Genomic DNA, 24,655 nt, shown 5'->3' with positions numbered 1-24,655 from the left:
TTAGAAAGAGCTAGCTTACTGCTTCCAGATTTAACATATACATACATGCACACCAAATTCTAAACATGCACCCATCAGAAATCATGTGGCACATGTACATTGGGTGGGGAGAGGGGGAATTATGGAATTTTTTTCTCTTGGAATTGGGAAAACTCCTCAGCATCTTTCAAAACATTAAGGCCAAAGATAATTTTATTTGAATTGGCTGTTATTTGGGGGATTTAGATAGGATTGTTATGGACACTCAGTGGAACAGTTTCACCCTTTGTATGTGAACTTTTTCTGATCTACTTAGAAACTACCCATCCAGAATCAAGCTTTATATCTGTTGCAACTTGCCCTGAGACATATGTGCAGGTTTACTAATGACTCAGTCCTTAAAAACAGCACTGTCAGCTATGTAAATAGGCAAGGCATGTAGGCAGCAGCAGGATCTTAGCAGCTATTTATTTACTTAAACATCTGGCCCAAAATAACTCAGCACTGAAAAGCTTACCTGAGACAAACAAAAATTAATTTTGGTTATCAACATCTCTTTTGCAATGGCAAACTCTAGGCCTAAATCCAATTTGAGCCCCACTGAATCAATAGGTACCTGAAAAGTCTATAGTTCCATTATTTTAATTATTCCCCTCTCTTTGGGACTAATTTAGGCCTAGAATTTAGAGCTAAGGAGTGAAGCCTCATTTGGGTTTAGCTCCTCCCCTTGTAAGTATTCAATAAGTTAGGGTTCCTGCAGTTGCTCACATTATTATGTTCAAATGCTGGCAGAGTCTAGTGTTATCAAAATGTTTCTGTGCTTAAAATATAATTAAACTTTAGTGATATTGAATTTACAGCTCACAGTGCAAGTTTCTTACTGACTTATACTTTACGTGCTCCTTAAAGATTACCAATAAATGTTTCCATATCCCCTCCTCCACCCTTTAGAAAATTGGGTGCAATTATTAACTGCATATATGAATTAAGAATATCTACTGAGCATCTTAAACAGATATTATATTTAACCTTGCTAATGCAAGGCAATAGTGCAATCCTACACATGTCTATTCAGAGAGTCAATGGGATTTTCTTCCAAGTAAGTGTAGGACTGCAGCTTTGTTTAGGAATATAAAATCCCAAACGACATGCAACACATTACAGCTTTTGTATTAATGCCACAACTCAAAGGATCACATAGATATATCAAGAAAGGCCCCATACAGACAGGCCAAAATAAAGCTGCTTTGGGTCACTTTGGAGGTATGCTGTTTAAATCATGCATGCATCCTAAGAGTCCAGAAGCCACGCGGCTTTGGCACACCCTCCGGACTATTAGAATGCATGCATGATTTAAACAGCATACCTCCAAAGTGACCCGAAGCAGCTTTATTTTGACCTGTCTGTATGGGCCCAAAGTTGAAGGTGCCCTTCTGATAACCAGCCTCTATTTTTATTTTGACCTATATCTCACCATTCTCAGAGAATGAGGATTCCAAGAGTAAGACATAGGCACAGATAAAAGCAGACAAAATATGGTATGTTAAATCACAATTAAACAAACTATGAATACACTCGAATTACACTGTAATTTAAAGGCACATCAGTAGGAGTATAACACCAATTCAAATTCCATTCTGCACAGTCAGTTAGTTGCTAACAGCCTGTCTCCATAATATTTGACTGCTGATGGCAGGACAATAGGGAAGGGACAATGTAACTTCTCCTTGAAAGGGAGTTCCACAGCCTCAGAACAACTAGTGTCATCTACAGAGGAATATCTCTAGCATCCCTACCAAAACATGGATGTGGCAGGACCAAGAAAAGGGCTGTCCATTGTAACCCCTAAAAGATCAGACTCCAATTTTTTTTTTTTATACACTGCCTGTATCCTAAATTGGACCCAAGGAAGCTCACGAAAGATACTTCAAAAACAATACAACTTTAAAAACATGACCCCAGCCATTTGGTGCTTCATAGGGAATAACCAATGTCTTCCCCTGAAATGTAGCCTACTGCACCTGGTATTCCTTGGAAGTATTCCATCCAAATACAGTACTAACCTAAATGCTATAAAATTCATGGGGTTCCCAAAAGTCAACGAGTGCGTATACCGTACATATATATACACAAATACACATTAATAATCAACACTTTCATTGTGCAGAGAAACAGAGCAGTTGCCAGTGAAGCTCTAACAGCAAGGAGGCTGGGTGCTTCCAACACTGACCAGCAAAGTCAACAATATGGCTGTGACCCTCTGTATCAGGTAAAGTTTTTAAGCAAACTTCAAAGGCGCACCTTCCTATTGTACATTACAATAATCCAAACACAATGTGACATTTTATGTGTGCCTATGGCTAGATCAGACATCTCCAGAAATTGACACAGTTGGCTCAGAAGTTGTAACTGTGCCAATATTCAAGAATGAATTCAGTACATCTAAACTGCACACCAAAGTCATCAGGGAGAGTGTAATCCCACACAGCATAGGTTGAATGACTATTGCTTGATTTTAAACTGACCAGGAGCACATGTGCCTTGCCTGCATTAAGCATCGATTTGTTCATCTTCATCTTCATCCAGTCCATTCCTTAGTGTAACATGGCCAACTGCCAACACAGCAGGATACATGGAGGGGACTGAAACCTTTATGTATACACAGAAGCACTTATACACACCTGTTTTAGTCCGGATCAGTATGCAAAAGGATTGTGTAGCACCTTTGACATACACACTGCAGAAATAATCCAGTTTGAGACTGCTTTAACTGTCCTGGCTCAGTGCTAGGGAATCCTGGGAACTGTAGTTTATTGGGGCACCAGGGCTCTCTGACAAAAAAGGCTAAATGTCTCACAAAAGTAGTTTCCAGAATTTCTTAACACTGAACCAGGGCGGTTAAAGCAGTCTCAAACTGGATTATTTCTGCAGTATGTAATAAGCATCTGATGAAGTCTACAAAAGCTTATGCTACCAACTTGAATTATAGCTTTAAATGCTGCAGCCTGGGACACTTCTTACAATTACTGAAATTAATTTGAAGATGAGCAGGTCTCTTTACAGGTGACATTGTGCCATTGCCAATGTAAACCTTGGAACAAATATGATGTAAATGTTTCTAGAGAATCTAGTCATCTTGTGAACCTCACGCCTGTTTCTCCGCTTCATCCTGGAGAGAAGTGACTAGCAGGCTACCACAGGATTCTGTCCTGGGCCTAGTGCTCTTTATCTTTATCAGTGACTAGGATGAGGGAATAGAGGGCATGTTTATCAAATCTGCAGACGACAGTAACTTAGGAGGAGTAGCTAATATCCCAGAGGACAGGATCAAAATTTAAAATGAACTGAATAGATTAGAAAGCTGGGTAAAAACTAACAAAATGCATTTCAACCAGGAGCAATGTAAGATATTGCATTTAGGCAGAAAAAATGAAATGCATAGATATAGGATAGCTTAACACAACTACATGTGAAAGGAATCTAGGAGTCCTAGAAGACCACAAACTGAACATGAGTCAACAGTGTGATGTGGCAGCTAAAAAGGCCAATTCAATTCTAGGCTGTATCAACAGAAGTATAGTGTCTAAAGGGAAGCAATAGTGCTACTCTATACTGCTTTGGTCTGGCATCACCTGTAATAATGCATCCAGTTCTGTGCACAATTCAAAAAGGATGCAGCCAAGTTGAAGCATGTCCAGAGAAGGGTCAACAAAATGGTGAAGGGTCTGGAAACCAATGCCCTATGAGAGGCTTAGGGAGTTGGATATGTTTAGCCTGAAGAGAAGCTTCAGAGGTGATATGATATCTCTGTTTAAATATTTGAACAGATATCATACTGAAGATGGAGCAATTTAATTTTCTGCAGCTGCAGAGAACAGGACCCAGAGCAGTGGATTCAAACTACAGGAAAAGAGATTCCAGCCCAACATTAGGAAGAACTTCCTGACAGTAAGAGCTATTTGACAGTGGGATATGCTACCTCGGAATGAGGTAGTCTCCTTCTTTGGAGGTAGCTATAAATTGCAACAAAAAACAAAACCAGAAATAAAACAAAATAACCCAGGTATCAAATACCATGTACAAAATCCCTAGCTAAATCATGGTTTTTTTTGCTCCTGATTAGTGTGAATTGTGGGTTTCCACCCCTTAATTTTATTCCAGTTGTTGTTTTTACAAGTGCAGATATGAATACATTTTGGTGATGATCTTCTACTTAAAAAAATCTAGAGAGCACTGTCTTTTATCTTTCTGACTGATATTACTTTTATATGCTTATTTTTTCCTGAAAGTTGCTTTTTGCTCATCCTAGGTTCTAGTTTCTAAGAGTTTGATGAGGCTCTTCCCAAGTTTCAGTGACAGATCAGTATGAGTTAAGATGTTGAATTTGGCAGACCTGAAGAAAGGCACTGATTGTTTCTCTAGAGGATTTTAAGATGAGATATTCTCTTGTGCTCTACATCAGTGAACCTATCAGCCCTAACTAGATTTGGGGGTAAAAAATGACAGGTGAGGTGATTAGTGTTCTTGTATCTGAGGACTCTTCCAAGTTTTTAGTTCATAACATGAGTGCTCTTTCAGCTAATGTGAGATGTTGCACTTTTAAGCTTCAGAGCACATAACAAAGTATCCTTTAGTTCATTACTGAGATAATTTTCTACTTGTGCTAAAAAGATGTTGCTTTGGTATGTGTGTGCATGTGCCTTCAAGTTGCCTAGCGACCACTGGTGACCCCATGAATTTCATAGTGTTTTCTTGATCAAGGAATACTCAGAGGTGGTTTGCCATTGCCTTCATCTGAAATGCCAACCTATAGCATCTAGTATTCCTTGCGTCCAAGATCAGACAGGATCTGGAGCTTTCAGGATGATTATGTCTCTGATAACTGGTACAGTTTGAAACATTTCTGTAATTTTAGCCTTTTATTTAACATTTTATGTTATCCTTCCTCTAAGTTAGGATGGGTTGGTATAACCTCCTTATAGCCCTCTCCCACAATTCTTCACCATTGGCTGTGTTGGCTAGATCTGATGGGGTGCAACTGGCTACATCCGCAGGACTGCAGTTGTCCATCCCTACTCTATGACCAGGTGGCATATATGATTCCTCCCTCTCCCCTTTCTATCTTCATGACATCCCTGTGGAATTACTTAGGCAGAGAGGTGGGGGTGGTGGTGGTGCTCACGCAGGGAACTTTGTGGTCAAGTGGGTGTTTGAACTAACCATAAGCCAACACTGGTACACCACAATGGCTGAGGGTACACTTGCCTACGAGAGTCTGATTTAAAATAATTTCTAACTATTTCTAAGGGCATCACAAACCAAAAAGAATAAAAACAAAGGAATGGTGCCCTTTTAAAGTAACAGGGAAGTGGAAGTGGAAGATACGCACTAAATGGAAAAGCTCAGGGCCTTTCCTGTTGACCATGTTACTTGCAAGTGAGATCCTCAGATTCCAAAATAATGCTTTCATGCATGCTCATAATGGCTTCATTCACGTTGGAAACATGTTCTGAAATTCCAGATGGAAGAATCAAGCTTTTAGGTTGTAGAATGGAACCAGAGTCGCACTGATGCAGAGATAAAGGTGGTGGCAATAGGAGGAAAATGATCCTGCCATGCAGGTATAATCAAAACACTTCTGACAGATAGCCATCCAGCCGCTGTTTAAAAACCTCCAAAGAAGGAGACTCTCTTCAAGAGAGATGAGTGCATGCTTCTCTGTATGCTACCCTGAAATGCAACAAATATGTTCACATGATACAACGGTAAGAGTCAAATATATAAATTCTATGCCCCAGAGAAAGATTTACTGAGCAAACACAGTGTTGAAGCAGAAAGATATTGATAGTGTTTGAGTGTTGGCCTACAACTCTGGAGACCAGGGTTCGATTCCCACTCAGCCATGAAACCCACTGGGTGATCTTGGGCTAGTCACATGCCTTCAGCCTCAATGGCAAACCTCCTCAGAATAAATCTTGCCAAGAAGGTTCCATGATAAGATCACCTTAGGGTTATCATAAGTCAGAAATGACTTGAAGGCACTCAATAGCAACAACAATCTGAATGATGTTTTATCTATCTCACCATCTGAAATTGTTATGAATCTACTGCCATTTCATGTTGACTTTCTTAGCTTTTAAAAACAATTTCTTACTAGATAATTTTTCACTGCAATCTCACTACAAATAATACATACAAACAGCAAATAATATTTCCATTTACTGTAATTTCAGATATATAATTTGCTCTTTACGTTCACAGATTCTGAATCCAGAGTCAACCATCCTCATCTTGAATTTTTATTTTTAAATTCCAAAAAGCAAACCTTGATTTTTGACATTTCAAGTAAGAAGCACCATTTTGCTGTATATAATGGGACTTGAGCATCCACAGATTTTGGTATCTATAGCAGTTCATGGAACCACAACAGATACCAAGGGCCCACTGTACTTCAGCAGGGAAGCAGGAGAAAGTTCCTAACATTGTAATCAAAGGGCCACAGGATCCATCAACAATATTAAAAGACTCAGTCCCCTGTAGACAGTGAGGCTTCCAACTTAAAGGTCTCATGGAAACCATATATGAAAAGAACACTAGCTTCAAGTAAAGCCATGTTGTATTTATCACACGGCCATTTTCAAATAGCTGTTTCCATCTAACTTTATAAGCTAACTTAAAAAAACCAACATTAAGGTCACAGTCCTAAGCAAACTAAGCAAACAAAGTAAGTCTCATAATATTTATTTTCCTGTTGCTTTTACAAGACAAACCTGTAAGCTGCAGAGGCAAAATTCCCCAAGTGAAATGTTAGTCCCACTTAAAATCACTTTGAGCATTTAGTCACAAATCATAAAGTCTTAACAATATAAATAGGGATTTACTACAACTAGAGTTTTATCACTGTTTAGTATAGGTTTTCATTATAAGGACTTCTCACTGCTTTTTCTAATTTGCTTTGGAAGCCATTTTAGATAATATCAAATAATTTCATCCCAAATTTGACTGGCATCCTTGCCTACCAATAAATGATCACTGATTTTTTGATTGGATTACATCTCATTCTCATCTTATCCGTTGATATTAAAACCAGTCTCACTGAGACACTTTCTAGCTGTTCTTTCAGCAATTCCTGTATATACTCATGTATAAATCTAGAAATTTAGGTCAAAAACTGACCCCAAAACCTGAGTTGACTTATGCACGGGCCAATGTAAGTACTGTATCTTAACTCTCATTTAAAAGAAGGAACCAATTCCTGGTGAAAAGCAAGAGTATAATCTGTCCTGGAAGAACTGACCCTTTCTACGCTCTCTTCCATCCAGCCTTAAGAGTACACACAAAGAGTTATGTCTGCTGGAATTTTCTAGATTCTTTGACATTGTTTTGCTTTGCATGATCCTTCAGATCCTTTGCGATATGTTCCTAAGTTTTATGCTTGACTTATACACAGGTCATAGCAAAATCCATAATTTTGGCCCCAAAACATGACCTCGACTTATACATGTGGTCGACTTATAGTCAAGTATATACAGTATATATACTGTATGCATCAGAATGTCCTTCCCAGCCAAGCTTCCAAACTACTGCTCAAATCTCAAGAGTGCATATGCTTAAAAGGACACAACATATGTTGCTCTTTTCATACCTAACCTTTCAATTCCTTATGCTAGCAAAGGATCAGATTACTCTAAGGAACAATAATCTCTTGTACCCTCACAGATCTAAGACAAATTGTTACTGGAAACTATCTTTAGTAAGCAATAGTTAGGCTGAACCTCACCAGAGATATTCAATCATTAATGTTCAGATCTCTCCATTATGAATCACTTTGATAAGCTCTTAGATCTATCAGTTAACTTCCATAAATGTTGTTGTGTGCTTTTAAATGGTTTCTGACTTATGTCAACCCTAAAGTGTTTTATTGACAAGATTTGTTCAGAAAGGGTTTGCCTTTGTCTTCCTCTGAAGCTAAAGCACCCAATGTCACCCAGTGAGTTTCCATGACTGAGCGATGGTTTGAACCCTGGTCTCAGTCTAATGCTCAAACCACTCCACTACGCTAAACTCGCACTGTAAATTTTAGTGATGAGCAAAAACACAACTTCTTACTAAAAAGATCTGTAAGTCACTATGACAGTAACAGGGGTCTTTTTTCTCAATGCTCCTAAGAGTGATACACCAGTTTAACACAAGTCTGGTAACCTGAAAGTATCTTCTCTAGGCAACCAAGCAAGGATGCTTTTGTGAACCTGAAAAGTAAGCTCTCTTCCTGCCTACTTGTGGGCTGTTAATGTGCCAGAAATGACTAATAATGCTATGAATGTGCAAGCAGGCCAGTGACACCTGTGAAATTGCTTGCAATGAAGATTTTTTTTAAAAAAAATCCTAAGCAGTATTTCGAGATAGACCTCACAAAATATTTCTTCCCACTATACAGCAATTTACAGAATGTATACTGCTAATATGCTCTAAGTATGTATCATGGGCGGAGGAAATGTAAGCTTTGCCCAAGTGTAGGCAGAGTTTCTAGTATGAAATTGTCAAAGGACAACAGCAGCCTTTGCCATTTGATTATAGTTTTATGAGATAGGCAGGCACAACTACTTGCACTAGAATGTGAATTTGATTATGCATTGCACTGAAAGCAACACATATCTTACTTAAGAGTCTCTCACCCAGCCAGTGATAAGCATACAGGAGCCTACTTCTGCATGGGGATGTCCTCAGGCTGATCAGGGCATATTACTTAACACATTTCTTCTTCATCTTCAGTAAAACTGTATATCATTTCCAGTAAGCCTGAAATTACTTCTGATAAGTATAGAAAGAACACAGTCAAATATTTTCCCCATGCACATTCACAGATACACACAATGTAGAACTTGAGGTGGAGAGAGAGATAGTATTAGTAACCTTAGTATTATATTTCGTATTAGTTGCTAAAATATTAGTCTTCCTTTCACACTAGCTGCATAAGATTCAAACCTTTGTCACCAGAAAATTCTTGATAGATAAAACAGGAGGTTTCCCTCAACTGTTTGACAACTGCTGCTCTAAAATATCACTGAAACTGGTTTCTGGTATTGAAGGAGCCACCTACATTGCTTGTTCCTGAGCTCTAGATAACCTGTCTATGGCAAAAAGTTGTGACCAGCAACAGACAACATATCTGTAAAATGAAGTAGGCTTAAAGCTTGAAACTTTACAACTAGGAGGTAATTTTTAATAGCTACACTTCTACATGCTGCCATTGGAGCATATGTGCATTCCTCAAAATGTAGCTGCACACGCATGGTATAACAAACAGGTACTGTTAGCAACAAATGATGCACTGTTTGTAGATATGAAGTATTTGTGCTGGACCACTATTACGCAGATAGACAATCAAGCAACCAGGTCTCCAGATTCAATACTATGTGATACTTTAAAAACTCCAGACTATAGATGTGAAGACCTGCAGAAAAATTAGGGGGGGGAAATGTTTTTATCCATGCAGTGAAAGGTTTTCATGGCTGGCATCCATAGTTTTTGTGGGTTTTTCAGGCTATGTGGCCATGTTCTAGAAGTTTATTCCTGACGTTTTGCCAGCATCTGTGGCTGGTTTGCATCTGTGGCTGACGCTAGCCACAGATACTGGTGAAATGTCAGGAAAAAACTCTTCTAGAGCATGGTCACATAGCCCGAAAAACCCACAAAAAACTATTTTTCTGTCTTTTTCATCCATCATACTAAAATAAATATTCTGTAATTGATCTTCCTTTTTTCAAATTTTTCTTGTTTTTTTTCCAGGGCTTCTTTTTCTGCAAAAGAAACTGAGGAAAAAACAAGAAAATAGGAAGAAAAGCAATTACAGAATATTTATTTTAGCACAATTCAGGAAAAAAACAAAAAAAAAAATTCCCTAGTTTTCCTGCAGGCCTTCATATCTCTATTCATATCTCTACATGCTAACAGGTCTAGTTGTCACTGAGAAATATTTATCTGAAGCTGTATTCCACCATCACTCCCTGGACAATTACAGAACATATTTTTGTATGACAGAATTTTATACAGTCACCAGAACCTTTGCCATCTTGGAAGCTAAGCAGGGTCAGCCTTGGTTAGTACTTGGATGAGAGGCCACAATCAAATGCCCAGGTGCTGTAAGCTATATTTCAGAGGAAGAAAGTGGCAAAATCACCTCTGAATATCCGTTGGCTAAGAATACCTCTGTTGAGCTCTCTTGGGTTCCACTCTGGGAGAAAGTCAGCATATAAAATGAATAAATAAAACCTATACAATTCACAGGGTCACCATAAATTGATAGACAACTAGAAGGTGCACATGCACACACTCCTGTTTAAAGGTTATCGCCATTGTAGCATTCTTAAATGCTGAAGTATCAAACTTAATTGCCACACCACCTTACTCATAAAGATATTAGCATTAATACCTGAATATGAAAGCCAATTTCGTCACTTGATTTATATGTAAGGAGCCATAGCTTAAGGGCATGCAGCAATTCCCTTCTGGGTATTTCCAACACAAAACATCAAAACATACACCATTTGTATGTCAACCTCTACCTTCCAACCCTGTCAGGCTGACTACAGGCTTTTTCTCACCTGGAGCAAATTACTATAGCCAAAGCAGGTGAAGCTGGTATCATACAGACACTACTTATGTTGCGGACACAAAACAGTAGCATTTTTAGCTGGGGGGGGGGGGGGAGAACTGGCTCACAAGTTAAATTTATATGAATTTATTGATGTGAAATAAACAGTTTGGCCATCTAAAGCTATGTTAAGGTGAAAGAGGTCAAAGGTGGCACCCAGGGCCATTTCCACAAATACCTACCCACTCCTTTTTCAACCATATCAGGAGCCATCGCCATTCCCTTTTGCTTCTAACAATGAAAGGGCTCCCAGTTCAGAAGCACTGTATCAGAAAAGGCTCCTGATTATATGGGACTGACTGGAATTTGGAATTCGGGACCGCACCTAGCTTCCTCATTTTGTGCGCCTTATTCTGCAAACTTAAATCCTTTTACAGAGCTAGAAAGGGGGGAAAATAAGTTTTGTTCTGGCTGTCCTCAGAACCCCACTGTTACCCAACCTTAATTTTACTCCTGACCTACCAACCAACTCCTCAAACAACCATATTTGTTGTAACAAGCAGAGATGTAAAAGCCTCCAGGAAGAAGACCTTCAGAAGACAAGCAAGGAAGGGTGCAGTAACTTATTATTCTGCAGCCTCCAAACCACATTCCCACAGCTCTTGGGTCTAATGCCAACAGGGGTTCTTCCAACTAAGATAACAAAAATCCTGCTTTCTTCACACAGAGACACACACACACACCTGGAGTTATCAGCAAAGAAATTATAGCCAAATTATAGTTAACAACAGGAAGAGATGAGGGAAGAGTTGAAAACAGGCAGGAAAAGGGAAAGATTCAGCCTCACTCCGATACACAGTCTGAAGGCGTTTCAAAAGTAAAACAGACAAGGGTGACCTGAAGTTGTTCACCTTTTGGGGTGTCATGTCCAGAGATAGGCAGAAAAGCCCAAAGTCAGCACAATTGAAGGAAAATCATGGTGTCAAAAGTGGGAAAAGAGAGGAGGAGGGGAGGAATTACCCTATAAGAGCAATTTTACTGGAGGGAAAAGATGGGAAGAGTGAGGGGACACTTTTGGGGTTGGGTGGTGTGACAAAGAGGTTTGAACGTTGGACAAGGGCTCTGGAGACCAGGGTTTGAATCCTAGCTAGGCCATGGAAAATCAATTGGCCAAGTCACCCTGTCTCAGGGGATGGCAATGGCAAGCCCCCTCTGAAGAAACCTTGCCAAGAAAACCCCATGATAGGGTCCTTAGGGTCGCCACAAGTTAGAAATGAAGGCACAAAATGACAACATATTAAACCTAGGATGGTGGTGTAGTAGTTTGAGTGCTGGGACTTAGTATCCTGAGAGACCAGGGTTCAAATTCCTCATGGGGCATTAAAAAAAACCATGAAGTGGTGACCCTGGGCAAGTCACACTCTCTCACCTTCAAAGGATGGCAACGGGGAAACTCCCTCTGAAGAAACCTTGCCAAGAAAACCACATGATAGGGTCGCCATAAAGGACTTGGAGAGACACCACCAAAATAACAAGACAATTTAGTACCTCAGTTTAATATCCAACTCTCACCCTCAAAATGGGGAGGAAAAGTCAGCCCTTCAGTAATGAGTGGGATGAAGGGAAAGACTCTTGCTGGAGGGTGCCTTGAAGGAAGACCCCCCCCCGCCCCATATATATGTGCGTGTGTGTACACACATATGTGCACACGTATATATGCACACAACACACACACATACATATACACACACACACATATATACACATACACACACATATGTGCACACATACACATCTACACATGCACATATGTTTATATATACACACACACATATATACACACACACATATATATGCACACAGATACATACATACACACATATATGCACACACATGCATATATGCACACACACACACACACACAAGGTGACCAGAGGTCCTCCTTTCCCAGGACCTGTCCTCCACTCCAGGAGGGCTCCCCAAAGGTCCTCCATTTTGAGCCTGACTAAGAAGCATGCATAATTTCTGCCCCTAGGAGTGTTTTTTAGCTTTCCTTTGGTCAATGTCCTCCTTCTTGTCCCCCCTCCCCAGGAGGTCCTCCATTTGGCGGTGCCTTGTCCTCCTTTGTGGTTAGGGCCCCATACACAGACCCATGCCTTGCTGTACCTGCTGGAGGGGCATCATCCCAGGGCAGCCTGGCTCCAGGGCTGGAGGTCCTGCGGGTGGAAGGCCAGGGAGCCCAGGCCAGAGGAGGAGGAGGAGGAGGGTTCTGTGCGGCTGCCCCCTTCTTTCCTCCCTCCCTCCCTCTCTCTCCCTCCTTCCTTCCTTCCCTCCTTCGCTGGGCTCCCAGTCACAGAGGAGGCCTCGGTGCACGTGTGCCCAACGTCACCGCCAGGCCTGGGGGAAGCCAGGAGGAGAGCAGCCGGGGAAGGAAGGAGGGAAAGGGGGCAATAGAAGCAGGGAGATATAGGGAGCCCCCCCCCATCTCTCTATCCCCCTCTTTCTTTCTGTGCTTCCTTCCCCCATCACTCCTTTCCCAGGGAGACTCAGCCTGACCTCCCTTCCTCCACCCCCAGCCCCCCATAAGACCCCACTCAGGTCACAGTCTCTCAGCCTCAGAGGAAGGCAAGGATAACCCCCCTCTGAACAAGTCTTGCCAAGAAAACACCTTGAAGGCACACAACAACACAAACATACACATATATGGACAATGACTCTGCTCAGCCCCTGGTTGACCTCCTTGGGCAAGTCACACTCTCTCAGCCTCACAGGAAGCCCATGGCAAACCCTCCTCTGAACAAATCTTGTTAAGAAAACCCTGTGAGTTTCATCTCGAAGGCACACAATAACAACCCCCCCACACACTATGTATGGACTTATATGACTCTGGAGACCAGGGTCCAAATCCCCTCTCAGCCATGGAAACCCACTGGGGTGACCTCCTTGCTCAGGTCACACATTCTCAGCCTCAAAAGGGTGGCAAAGGGCAAACCCTGCTCTGAGCAAACCTTGCCAACAAAACCCCAGGATGGATTCCCATTAGGGCGTTTTGGGCACACCCTTCCTCTCTCTTTCCTCCAGGGCCACCCTCCAAAATGGTGGCCCTCCAAGAAAGAAAAATGGAGGCCAGAACCATATTAAAAAACAACCCTCTACCTTACATTTCTTTATTCCAATCATGCCAAGCACCAGGTGGTTCCAGATAGTAATAACAACAACAATGGTGCAAAAAGCAACACTCTTCTTGTTCTGCTTTAGCACCTTTCTTTTTGAGTCACCTTATCCTTTTGGTTTTAGACTAAGGAAGAAGGGAAATATGTATGTGATTTTAGTTTGTATGTGTTATGTATTTATTTATGTGTCCCATTGTAACCCGCCTTGGTCCTTCTGGAAAGGCAGGATATAAGTAAAATATATTATTGTTGTTGTTGTTATCATCCCACCAACAAAAGGCACCCAGATGGATATAAGTAACATAATATAATGTATAATATTATAATATAATGTAAATAATAACATAATATAATAATAGTAGTATAATATAATATAAGTAATATAAATCCCTGCTCCTTAAAAGAGGTCAAAATGCTCAAAATGGAGGAGGGACGAAGGAAGGAAGAAGAGGAGCACCTTTTGGAACCCTTCCTGAGCAGAAGGCTGTGGGGAAAAGGGAGGGAGGGAGAGTCCGGGAAAAGGAGGACGGGACCGGGAAAAGGAGGACGGGACCGGGAAAAGGAGGACGACTGCCTAGTCACTCTCTTGTCCTCATTTCCCTTCAGGAAACCAAACCAAGGCTAAGGGAGGACTCTGTGGGGGAAATGGGGGTCCGGGAAAAGGAGGACGTCCACCTAGTCACCCTTTTTGTCCTCATTTCCCTTCAGGAAACCAAACCTGGGAGGACTCCAATAAAAGCTCTTTTTCTCTTATGGGAACAAAGCACACCAATCCCCCCCGAGCCCCCACTTTCTGACCCCCCCCAAAAGCCCCATAAAAGAAATGGGGGGTCACAAAGTTTGGGGCACCGAAGCACCCCCTCCCATCCCCCCAAATCCCCCTGCACCTCCATCCCCCCATAGTGGGGAAAACACGAGTGGGACCTATATTTCTCCCAAACACGCGTGGATAGAAATGTGGGGGTGATCATTACCGAGGCCCTGCCTCCGCTTTCAGGGAGAACGGCGGGAAGAGGAAGAGAAAGAGGAGGAGGCCTATTCGAGGTGGAGGAGGAGGAGGAGGAGGAGGAGGAAGAGGAGGCCTCTGCCACCCCACAAGCGGCGCCCGGGGTGCAGCAGGAGGAGAGCCAGGGGGGGCCCCCGGCGCTGTGGATGCGGATGAAGGCGAAGGGGGCTCCTCCGGCGGGGTCCATGGGAGGGAAGCGAGGCGAGGCCGGCCTGGCTGCGAGGAGGAGCCGAGTCGCCTTCTCCTCCTCCTCTTCCTCCCAGCCCTCCTTTCGCTCCCTCTCCCGCGCGGCGCCGACTCAAAATGGACCCGGAGGGAGGCGGTTGGGGGTCTCTTTCCTCCGGAGGCGGCGTGGCGGGAAGGACGGGCCCCGCATGGCCGGCCGATGCGGCGGATGGAGCGCGGGCCAACTCCCGACGCGCCTCGGAGGAGGAAAAAATGGCTCCAGGAAGCGGCCTCCGCAACCTCCGCCGCCGACAATGAATGGAGAGAAGGAAGGGCGCGCCAAAGATGAAGCTCCCGCGAAACTCAGATTTCCCGCCCGCTTTTCAAACCCGATTTGCATAACCCGGCCCCCGGGTTCTCATTGGTCCGTCGCCGGCGCTTCGCCTCCCAATCGGGATGGGGTTCCATACTTTGCGGACTTCTCATTGGGCGGCCCAGGCGCGGGGTTGCCCTGTTTTGCATACAGCTCGGGGATTGGCTGCGGCGCGGGGGATTCCCTTCTGAGCAGGAGCAGGGATTCCAAGGCGTCGGCGTCGGCGGCGTCGGTGTGTGAGTGTTTTCTCGGCTTTCAGGCCGGCCGCCCACGCGGCTCTCAGAGACAGTGGCCGCGTTATAGCTGACTCCTAAGGCGAGAGGGATGCATTGGTCAGGTCCAGTAAATGGTCTGGGACATAAGCAACCAGGAAAGTTAAAGTTACACTTTTAAATTACAGTACAGTATCCTATAGGCACAGCCCACCTGTGTTTACATGCCCAGAGTTTGCTTAAAGGGCAAAATTGGTAAGCTGTGGGTTGTTGTTTTTAAAAGAGAATGTAAAAAGAATGTTAAAATTTAATTTTTTAATTTTTAATTTAATTTTTTTAAATACATTTTTAAAAGTTATTTTTATTTACATTTTTTTAAAAAAGCTAAATATTAAAGTAAACATTTAATAGGATTTTTTGTGGGGTTTGGGGTCTATGTGGCCATGTTCTAGAAGAGTTTATTTCTGATGTTTTGCCACCATCAGAGAATGCTGGAGTGGAAGACCTGGGTAGAGAGGAATGATCCCCATGTTAATCTATGTATGTATGTATGTATGTATGTATATACACACACATACATATATACACCCACTCTCTTCCATGCCAGCTACAGATGCTGGCGAAACATCAGCAATAAACTCGTCTAGAACATGGCCACATAGCCCGAAAAACCCCATAAAACTATGGATGCCGGCCATGAAAGCCTTCGACTTCAGATTAAATATTTAACATTTTATTAGTTTGTGGAGAGATCTTGTAGAAATTGGCAGCATGAGCTTTCATGGACTTCAGTCTTCCTCCTCAGATCTATGAAAGCTCATGCTGCCAATTTTTTTCTTTCACTTAATCTCAAAGGTGCTGAAACATCTCTACATACCATTTATACAGACTAACATGGCTATATCTTTAGATACTATATTAAATATTAAAAATATTTTAAATTAAAAATCTTTTTTAAAAATCTGGAGACTCATTTCTCTTCCCACTGAGCCTCGCATGATCTCTTCAGCATTTTAAAGGCATGCAGGCAAACGCCACAAGCCATTTCTGCCAAATATCAGATGTTTGGGGAGCAGTGGTGTCACCTGGTGCTGCCTGCACACACACACACCCCCCATGCCACCTCTGTTTCCTTGACTTACCCTCATCTGCCTTCTTTCATGTTTTACAACCATACTGTCTCCACACTCCACTGAAACCTGTTCATCTTTAAGGTGCTATAGGAATCATTGGTGGCTCAGCGGTTAAGTCACTGTCTCAGGATTGCAAGGTCCTCAGGTCGGCAGTTCAAGGTCCAGGCGCCGCATGACAAAGTGAGCTCCCATCACTAGTCCCAGCTTCCGACAACCTAGCAGTTCAAAAGCATGTAAAAGTGCAAGTAGATAAATAGGTACCACTTCAGCGGGAAGGTGCAGTCATGCTGGCCACAGGACCCAAAGAGTTGTCTTTGACAACACTGTCTCCCTTGGCTTAGAAATGGAGATGAGCACCAACCCATACAGTCAGACATGATTTGACAACCTTGTCAAAGGGGAATACCTTTTACATTTAGGGGTCATTGGTAGTTTTTAATCTTACTAAAATTCTTTGTACTATTCAATTCAAGTTCCCTCCATACAATAGATCTAGGGTGGGAATCTCCTGATGTTGCTGGTCTTTACCTTCTGCATTCTTCATTGCATATGCTAGATGGGGCTGCTGGGAGTTGCAGTTTAACATCTGGAAGACCACATGATCATACCCCTGTTGTAGATCATGCATGAAGAATTGTGGCGCTCCCTATGTTCTTAAACTGCAACTCCATCATTGACCATTAGCTATCTTAGGTAGGACTGATGCAAACTGTAGCCCAAAGCAAAATTTGGGGGCTGTATACTTTTTACTCCTCTGCTAGGTCTTCAACTGTTTCCCCCCTTTCCTCTTAAACTCCTTCAGTGGTTTCTATGTAGAGAAATGTTCCTCTTTGCCTTTCTCTTCTCTATTAGGACCTGTTCTTTGTGCTCACTTCTGCCATCCCTATTTAATGCACCATTCCTATCACATTCCATAGCTTTAACTAGCTCTCTTTTCCTGATCACACTGATACAATAACATTTGCTCAGATCCACAAGATAGGGATGCCAAACTTGTGGAATTACAGGTATTCCTTGAGCTACAGTACCCACCATATGAAGTAAAAAAAAATCAACAAAGCAAGAGTTATACCCAGGACTAATCTATTACAGAACAGACTGAAGGAAGGAAATGGCAGGACACCACTAGCAGTCACATACAGTGCCCAAATGAGACCAAACCTATGCATCCTCAGTGAATTACAATCTATTAAAAATAATAATGCTCCCCCCTCAAGAGCTCTTGGCAGCAGGCCTTTAATTGCATACAGACAGCCTCTTGATCTCAAAAGGTTTCTTATCTATAGGAAGAAGCAAAACATGAATGGGAAGATGAGTACAAGAACTTGCCATCCCAGATGCCATCACTGCCCACACATCTACTTTGGAAATGTCATCACAGGATCTAATGGTATCACCCACAATATTGCAGTTACTCATCCTCTAATGTGATACATGTCATTTTCTGTCAACAGTGCCCTTCTATGTTAGGCAAACAGGCCAGTCTCTATGCCATAGGATAAAAAAACATAAACTAGACATGAGGAATGGGAATACAGAAAAGCCAGATGCAGAACATTTCTATCTTTCTGGTCATTCCATCTCAGACCTCAAAGTGGCAGTCCTTGAAGCAAAAAAGAAAGAAAACTACAGTCGGCCCTTCTTATACACAGATTTTTTATACACGGATTCAAGCATCCACGGTTTGAAAATATTCAAAAAAAAGTATAAATTTCAAATATCAAACTTTGATTTTCCATTTTTTTAATAAGGGACACTATTTTGCTATGTCATTATATTTAATGGGACTTGAGCATCCACGGATTTTGTTATCCACGGGGGATCTTGGAACCAAACCTCAGCGTATAACAAGGATCCACTGTACAAAGGAAGAGCGGATAGAGAAACAGCAGAACTGGAATATATCCACAAACTCCTGTACATCGACAGTGAGTTAAACAGAGACAATGTTTTTGTGGCATATTACAACATTAGTTAACATCCCAGCCTCGTGAAGGCTTTCTTGCCCATTTAGTCACATCTTCTTTCTGATTCCCAGCCTGCATCATAATACAGTCCCATAACTCCCTCCACCAGTCATATGTTTATCTTCTTGCCTTGGTTTTGGCAATATCTTTCCCTCCACCTTTGTCTCCTGACTGAACTTGAAACCTCATCACCATTCCCACAAGTTTTGTATTTCTTTTGTTATTCACACTTCACTCCATGCTTTTGATGAGGCAAACTTAGGGGTGAAACAGATGATCAAAATAAGCAGGTTTCCAGCCAGTTTTGAGGCAGGGCATTTAGATGATGCATGACTTGAATCCAGCCACAAAGTGTACCCAAGCTGTGCTACAGGGAGAAAAGCCGGACGAAAAAGGAGCTTGAATTTTTCCGTTTCTTCCCAGAAAGTGCACACCTTTGCATATACGTATAAATGCACCGAGGGCATGGCAGCTCTAATTAATTGTGCATGTAAATGTCCTATCGCAGGAGCACCTTTAAAAGGGACGGCGCTGCCACACCCAAGCAGTGAGGGTGACAATGCCAAAAAGAGAAACTGTGACACCTCACATGGAGATGAGTACAACATATACAAAACAGACAGTCAAAGAGGGGGCATGGGGTGAAGGGGGGTGGAGGGGATCATGATTGTACCTTGCTGGCATCTGCATGGGAACACCTCTGCTCTAATGCCCTGACCAGACAAAGCACTGCACATGTGAATGTGTGCAGGTTCATAGGGACAGCCATCCAATGGAATAGCAGCAGTTACCAGCAGTCTGCTCCTGAGAAGATGTGGAGGGATGGGGGGGCGGGGGGAGTAAAAAAATACCCAGAAGTGCAGCTGTGGTCATGACATGCACACTCCAGTCCCTTTGGGAGCAGGTGGTGCGGTTGGTGGGTTTCAGTGTGGCTTTGGAAAAGGCAAGCTTCCTGCCCATCTGTTTTGCCCCTTAGTCTAGGAAAGCTAATGATACCACCTTCTTTCTCAGTTAAGTCCAGACTCACATAGCTATGTCTTTGAATAGTGATCGCAATGAGTTATACTTCAATATGGGTATGGTAGTTTTCAAAGAAGTTGCCATCTTGCAGCATCAAAAGGAGGGAGAGGAAAAAGAAAGAAAAGAAAAATGTGGCAACAGCTTTAAGATTAACTGGGGTCCAAAACATACTGCAGAAATAATCCAGTTTGAGACCGCTTTAACTGCCCCTGCTCAATGCTATGGAATCCTAAGAACTGTAGTTTTGTGAGACATTTAGCCTTCTCTGTCAGACAGCTCTGGTGCCACAATAAACTACAGTTTCCAGGACTGTTAAAGCAGTCTGAAACTGGGTTATTTCTGCAGTGTGTTTTTGACCTGGTTTCTGTTTTGACATGTGCTTTCATGGATATAAACTCACTTCTTAAGAAGTATACTGTTTCTTAAGACGTATACCCACAAAAGCTCATACTCATACCAGTTAGTCTGAAAGATGCTGCTACATTTTTTTTCTTGTTCCTCCCCCTCCATTCCTCCTTTTTATACTTCAGTGTGCACATGCAGCTTTTGAAGGATCTTGTGGCATCTTAAAACATTTACCACAGAATTTAACTTTTGTGATCTATAACCTACTTTATCAGGTGCAAGAGTGCTATCTTGAGAAGCATGGTGGCTCCCCTTTTGCTGCATGCAGCAGACTAACACAGCTGCCTCTTTGGCAGCTGCTGATCAGAGAGCATTCCCACTCTTAGTTTAAATTTTCCTTTGATTTCTTGGATCTTGTGGAAGAAGGCACTTGCTCTTCCTTTTTTGTTGTCAGCTTCTATTTCATTGCATTGATTATTATAGTGGTTTTCCTTATCCTTCCACACATGTCATTGAACATTTGCATTCAGGGTTCTGATTCTATTTCTCTCACTTTTCATTTTTGCTTCTTTTCTGTCCTTGACTGCTTGTAGAGTTTCATCTCTCATCCACTGAACTTTAACTTTTTTTTTGGCTGCGGATAGTGACTTTCTGCTTTTCCTCTCTGACAACGTTCCTGGCTTCAGTCCAGAGTTCTTTTGGCTCCTGGTCAATCTGATAGGGAACTATGCAAAATTTACAAAATTTAACCTCTAAGAAAACAGAGAGACTTAAAAATCTCTTTAAGATGAAAAGCTTCTAGGTAATGGTCTTTGACTGGGAAGTGGCAGTGTTTCAAGTATGCAGCATTTATAACAAATAGGGTGATGGAAAAGTGAATTTTCTTCACTAGTAGCTGAAAGCTGACAAAATCAATAAAAGAGCTGTAAATTCGTGCTTATAGTTAAAATAGATTTTTGCATTTAAAAAGAAATCAGTGGGGTGAACTCATGGCAAAGCAATATCTGATCAGCTTTGTGCAGCAGGGTGTGGAAAGTGTATAGCCCTCCAAGGATTGTTTGACTGCAATTCCAGCAACTTTAGGCAGCACAGTCAAAGGTGAGGAATGCTGGGAGTAGCAATCTAACAACATCTAAAGGGCTACATGATTCCCACCCCTCCTATACAGTCACCCTGCTCAGGATCAGGAAGCAATAATCTATGTAGGATAAGGTGATTTCTTGTTGCAGAGTAAGGGAGAGAAATATTATATGGATCAACCAGTAGGGGTCAGAGCTTTACAAGTGATTCCCAGCCAGGATTGCGAGAGGAAGGAAGAGAAGTCTTTGTAAGGTAGCTTTTGATTTTCCTGTAAGTGCAATTGGGATGATCAAAGTTGGGTTGTGATATATTAAGATAGGTTTTGAAAAGCAATTGCAATTCCAGAAGTGTGTTGCTCAAAACAGTTATTGCAGTTGTCAGGTAGCTAAGTCACTTCACATACAATGAGAGGATGCTTTCGGTGCCACCACAGATTAATTTTGAGGTGGGACCGTGTTTACAAAGCCAATGGGCAGGGTTTCACTCCAACATGCCACAGGTTTTTCACCTCTGGTTTACAATCGGGACAGCTTGGCCTACTTTGCAACCTGTTAAACATTAAAACTCTTTGACTCAGTGACAACAACTACATATACCAACTTGACAAGACATAAATGTCAACTATATAAAATGTAAAGCAACATAAAATCTTGTGGCACCCTAAACACACACACACACATTTTATTTGGAATAAAACTTTGTGGACTCATCAGATGCACAGACAGAGACCTCAGCTGGCACATTATTATACATATGGTTGGTTGGATGAGTGGCCCTTTGTAATCAGTGGAGACAGATAAAATTGAAATGCAAAATCACTTTAACAATGGTTATTAACATTCTCAAATGTTGCTATCCAAAGTAATTGTGTAGAAACACACACATCTTGCATAGATGAACAAACACATGCAGTGTCGTAATATCCTTTGTTCAAGGAATGGATGGTAACTTTGAGGCTGGACACAGTGTTTTGGGGTAATGAAGTATTTCCCTCTCATTGAAAAAAAATAGCCATTATGATTTTGTGAAGAGACTTGACTATTTGGTTCTTGCAGAAATGGCTGTTGTTATGTGCTTTCAAATACTTTCCAACTTATGAGAAGGTGAACCTATCGCAGGGTTTTCTTGTCAAGATTTGTTCAGAGGGGCTTTGCCTTTGCCTTCCTGAGGCTGAGAGAGTATGACTTGCCCAAGGTCACTCAGTGGGTTTTCATGGCCAAGCAAGGATTGGAACCCTGGTCTACAGAGTCATAGTCCAACCCTCAAATCACTGCACCACACTGGCTGACTACAGTAGGCCAAATGAGAAACTATGGACCCGAACAGACAGGCCACAATAAAGCTGCTTCGGGTCACCTTGGAGGTATACTGTTTAAATTACACTTGCATCTTAAGAGGCCAGAAGCTACGCCAAAGCTGCACTTCAGTCCTTAGGACTTTCGGACTCTTAGAACCCTTGCATCAATTAAACAGCATACCTCCAAAGTGACCCAAAGCAGCTTTATTTTGGCCTGTCTGTTCGAGCCCGTAGATTGTAGATGACATTATTATGGCCTGTAAGAGTGTTGGCAAAATAGCCATGGGGACACAACTGACACTTTTATAGGCCATAATAATGTCTGCCATGGGATTTGTATCACTTGTGAAGTCTGTTGTTGCTAGCAAATAATGCTGGATTTATTGTTGTTGTTATGTGTCTTCAAGTCATTTCTGACCTAAGGCAAACCTATCACAGGATTTTGTGGGAAACTGTCTATGAACAAGGATAGGTTTGCCATCCAAGGCTTTTGGGAGAGGAGTGTCATTGTCTGGGATGGGCTGTAAATCATTGATGAGAAATTTAAGTGGTTGACACAGAGGCTCATAAAGTTTGCTGTTGGAGAGGATGATTCATACTCTGTTTTTGGTATATGTGCAATATCCTCTGCAAATGAAGTATCAATTTCTGGTAAACCAAGATGTACTTTCATTTTAAGTTGGTAGAAATGTTCCCTTTAAGTCTTTCATTTCTTAAAAAAAAGTTCACAATAAAATGTAAAACAGTGCGGTGACAGTACAGTTGACCCTCTATATTCACTTATTCCTTATCCACAGATTCAAGCATCCATGGCTTGAATATATATATATATATATATATATATATATATATACACACACACACACACACACACACACACACACACACACACCTGTGTGTGTATGTGTGTGTGTGTATTCTGAAAAACAAACCTTGCTTTTGCCATTTTATATAAGGTACACCGTTTTACTATGCCATTGTATTTAATGGGACTTGAACATCCATGGATTTTGGTATCCGTGGGGAGGTCCTGGAACCAAACCCCAGTGGATATCAAAGGCACACTACATATTCTTCTACTGAATATTAAAAATACCAATTAATCTAAATAAGCATATGTCTTGTACAACTGGAACTGACAGAAATGGTGTCCAGGTACTCTTTACTTCATGTGATCCTTTAGGTGTAATAGGACTGCATGACCTAGAAGCCTGAATCAGCATAGCCAACAGAGAGGAGTGCTGGGAGTTGCAGTCCAACAATCTCTGGAGGCCTCCATGATTCCCATACCAGCTTTAGTGAATGCCTGTGCAAAAGACATAAAAAAACCACCACTCACAGCAGAAAATGATTGAAATATTACCTTCATCAGTACATAACCAAAGCAGCAGCATGTGTGTGTATGGTGCCCACTTGGAAACTCAGCTTTGACTATGGGTGCCAAGTGGCATCTACAGTTCAAAGTGTTTCAGACCCAACAGTTTGCAGGGAAAACTATCAGAAAGATTTGTAAGAATGTGTGAACTAGACTTTTTTCTCACACATTTTCAGCACTAGTTCCCTGAATGCTGCTGCTATGCTCTTCCTCTCTCTTGAAGTGATGATCTCAAAAGTTGTTCTTCTTATGTGCCACCATATCATGGGGTTTTCTTGGCAAGATTTATTCAAAGGTGGTTTGCCTTTGCCTTCCTCTGAGGCTGGGAGAGGAAGGCCTGCCCAGGGTCACCCAGTGGGTTTTCTTGGCCAAGTGGGGATGTGAACCCCCATCTCCAATCATAGTCCAACACGTAAACCACTATACCATGCTGGTTCTCTAATTCAAAAAAGGGCATATCTTATTGTTGTGTGTCTTCAAGTTGTTTCTGACTTCTGGTGATCCTAAGGCGGGGTTTTCTTGGCGAGTTTCTTCAGAGGGGGTTTGCCATTGCCATGCTCTAAGGTTGAGAGAGTGTGACCTGCCTTTGTTTCTATCTGCACTGCACAAGCACAACACTCTCCCTCTTCTAAAAAAGGAGTAGGGTTGGCAATTCACTTCTCAAGAGTCTGTTTTTGCTTTAATGTTGCTTCTTATGAGTTTGAGCAGATCTCTCAAGATCTGATCAATAGGATCATTGAACACCGGCGAATATGTGCCCATAAATTTTTCTCTTTTTAGTTGTATTTCATTCTTTTGATATGTAACTTGTTTTAATATTGTAATATTTTCTGTTTTAATGTACTGTTTTTGTATACTTTTAATTGTACCGGGGGGGGGGGTTGGTGTTGCAAGCTGCCCTCAAAGGGATAATAATAAAAATGATAAATATTATTT

General features: G+C 41.9%; 1 protein-coding gene across 4 annotated transcripts in view; it reads right to left on the bottom strand.

Moving 5' to 3' along the window:
• The window catches only part of E2F3 (E2F transcription factor 3), a 29,477-nt gene extending 14,293 nt beyond the window's left edge, over window positions 1-15,184 (bottom strand). Inside the window, exon 1 of one of the 4 annotated variants that reach the window (XM_089516830.1) lies at window positions 14,721-15,184. In XM_089516830.1, the coding sequence (XP_089372956.1) occupies window positions 14,721-14,939 (219 nt within the window). In that variant the 5' untranslated portion in view covers window positions 14,940-15,184. Of the gene's footprint in view, window positions 1-2,504; window positions 2,559-8,654; window positions 8,688-12,739; window positions 12,831-14,720 lie in introns of those variants that run through there. The other 3 variants (XM_089516833.1, XM_089516834.1, XM_089516832.1) reach the window with 3 other exon arrangements.
• Window positions 15,185-24,655: the final 9,471 nt, after the last annotated feature.

Source organism: Sceloporus occidentalis, unplaced genomic scaffold (genome assembly GCF_023333645.1).
Source record: "Sceloporus occidentalis isolate IW3139 unplaced genomic scaffold, rSceOcc1.0.p SCAF_3, whole genome shotgun sequence".
NCBI classification, from domain to species: Eukaryota; Metazoa; Chordata; class Lepidosauria; order Squamata; family Phrynosomatidae; genus Sceloporus; species Sceloporus occidentalis.
This window is presented reverse-complemented; position numbering and strand designations above follow the sequence as displayed.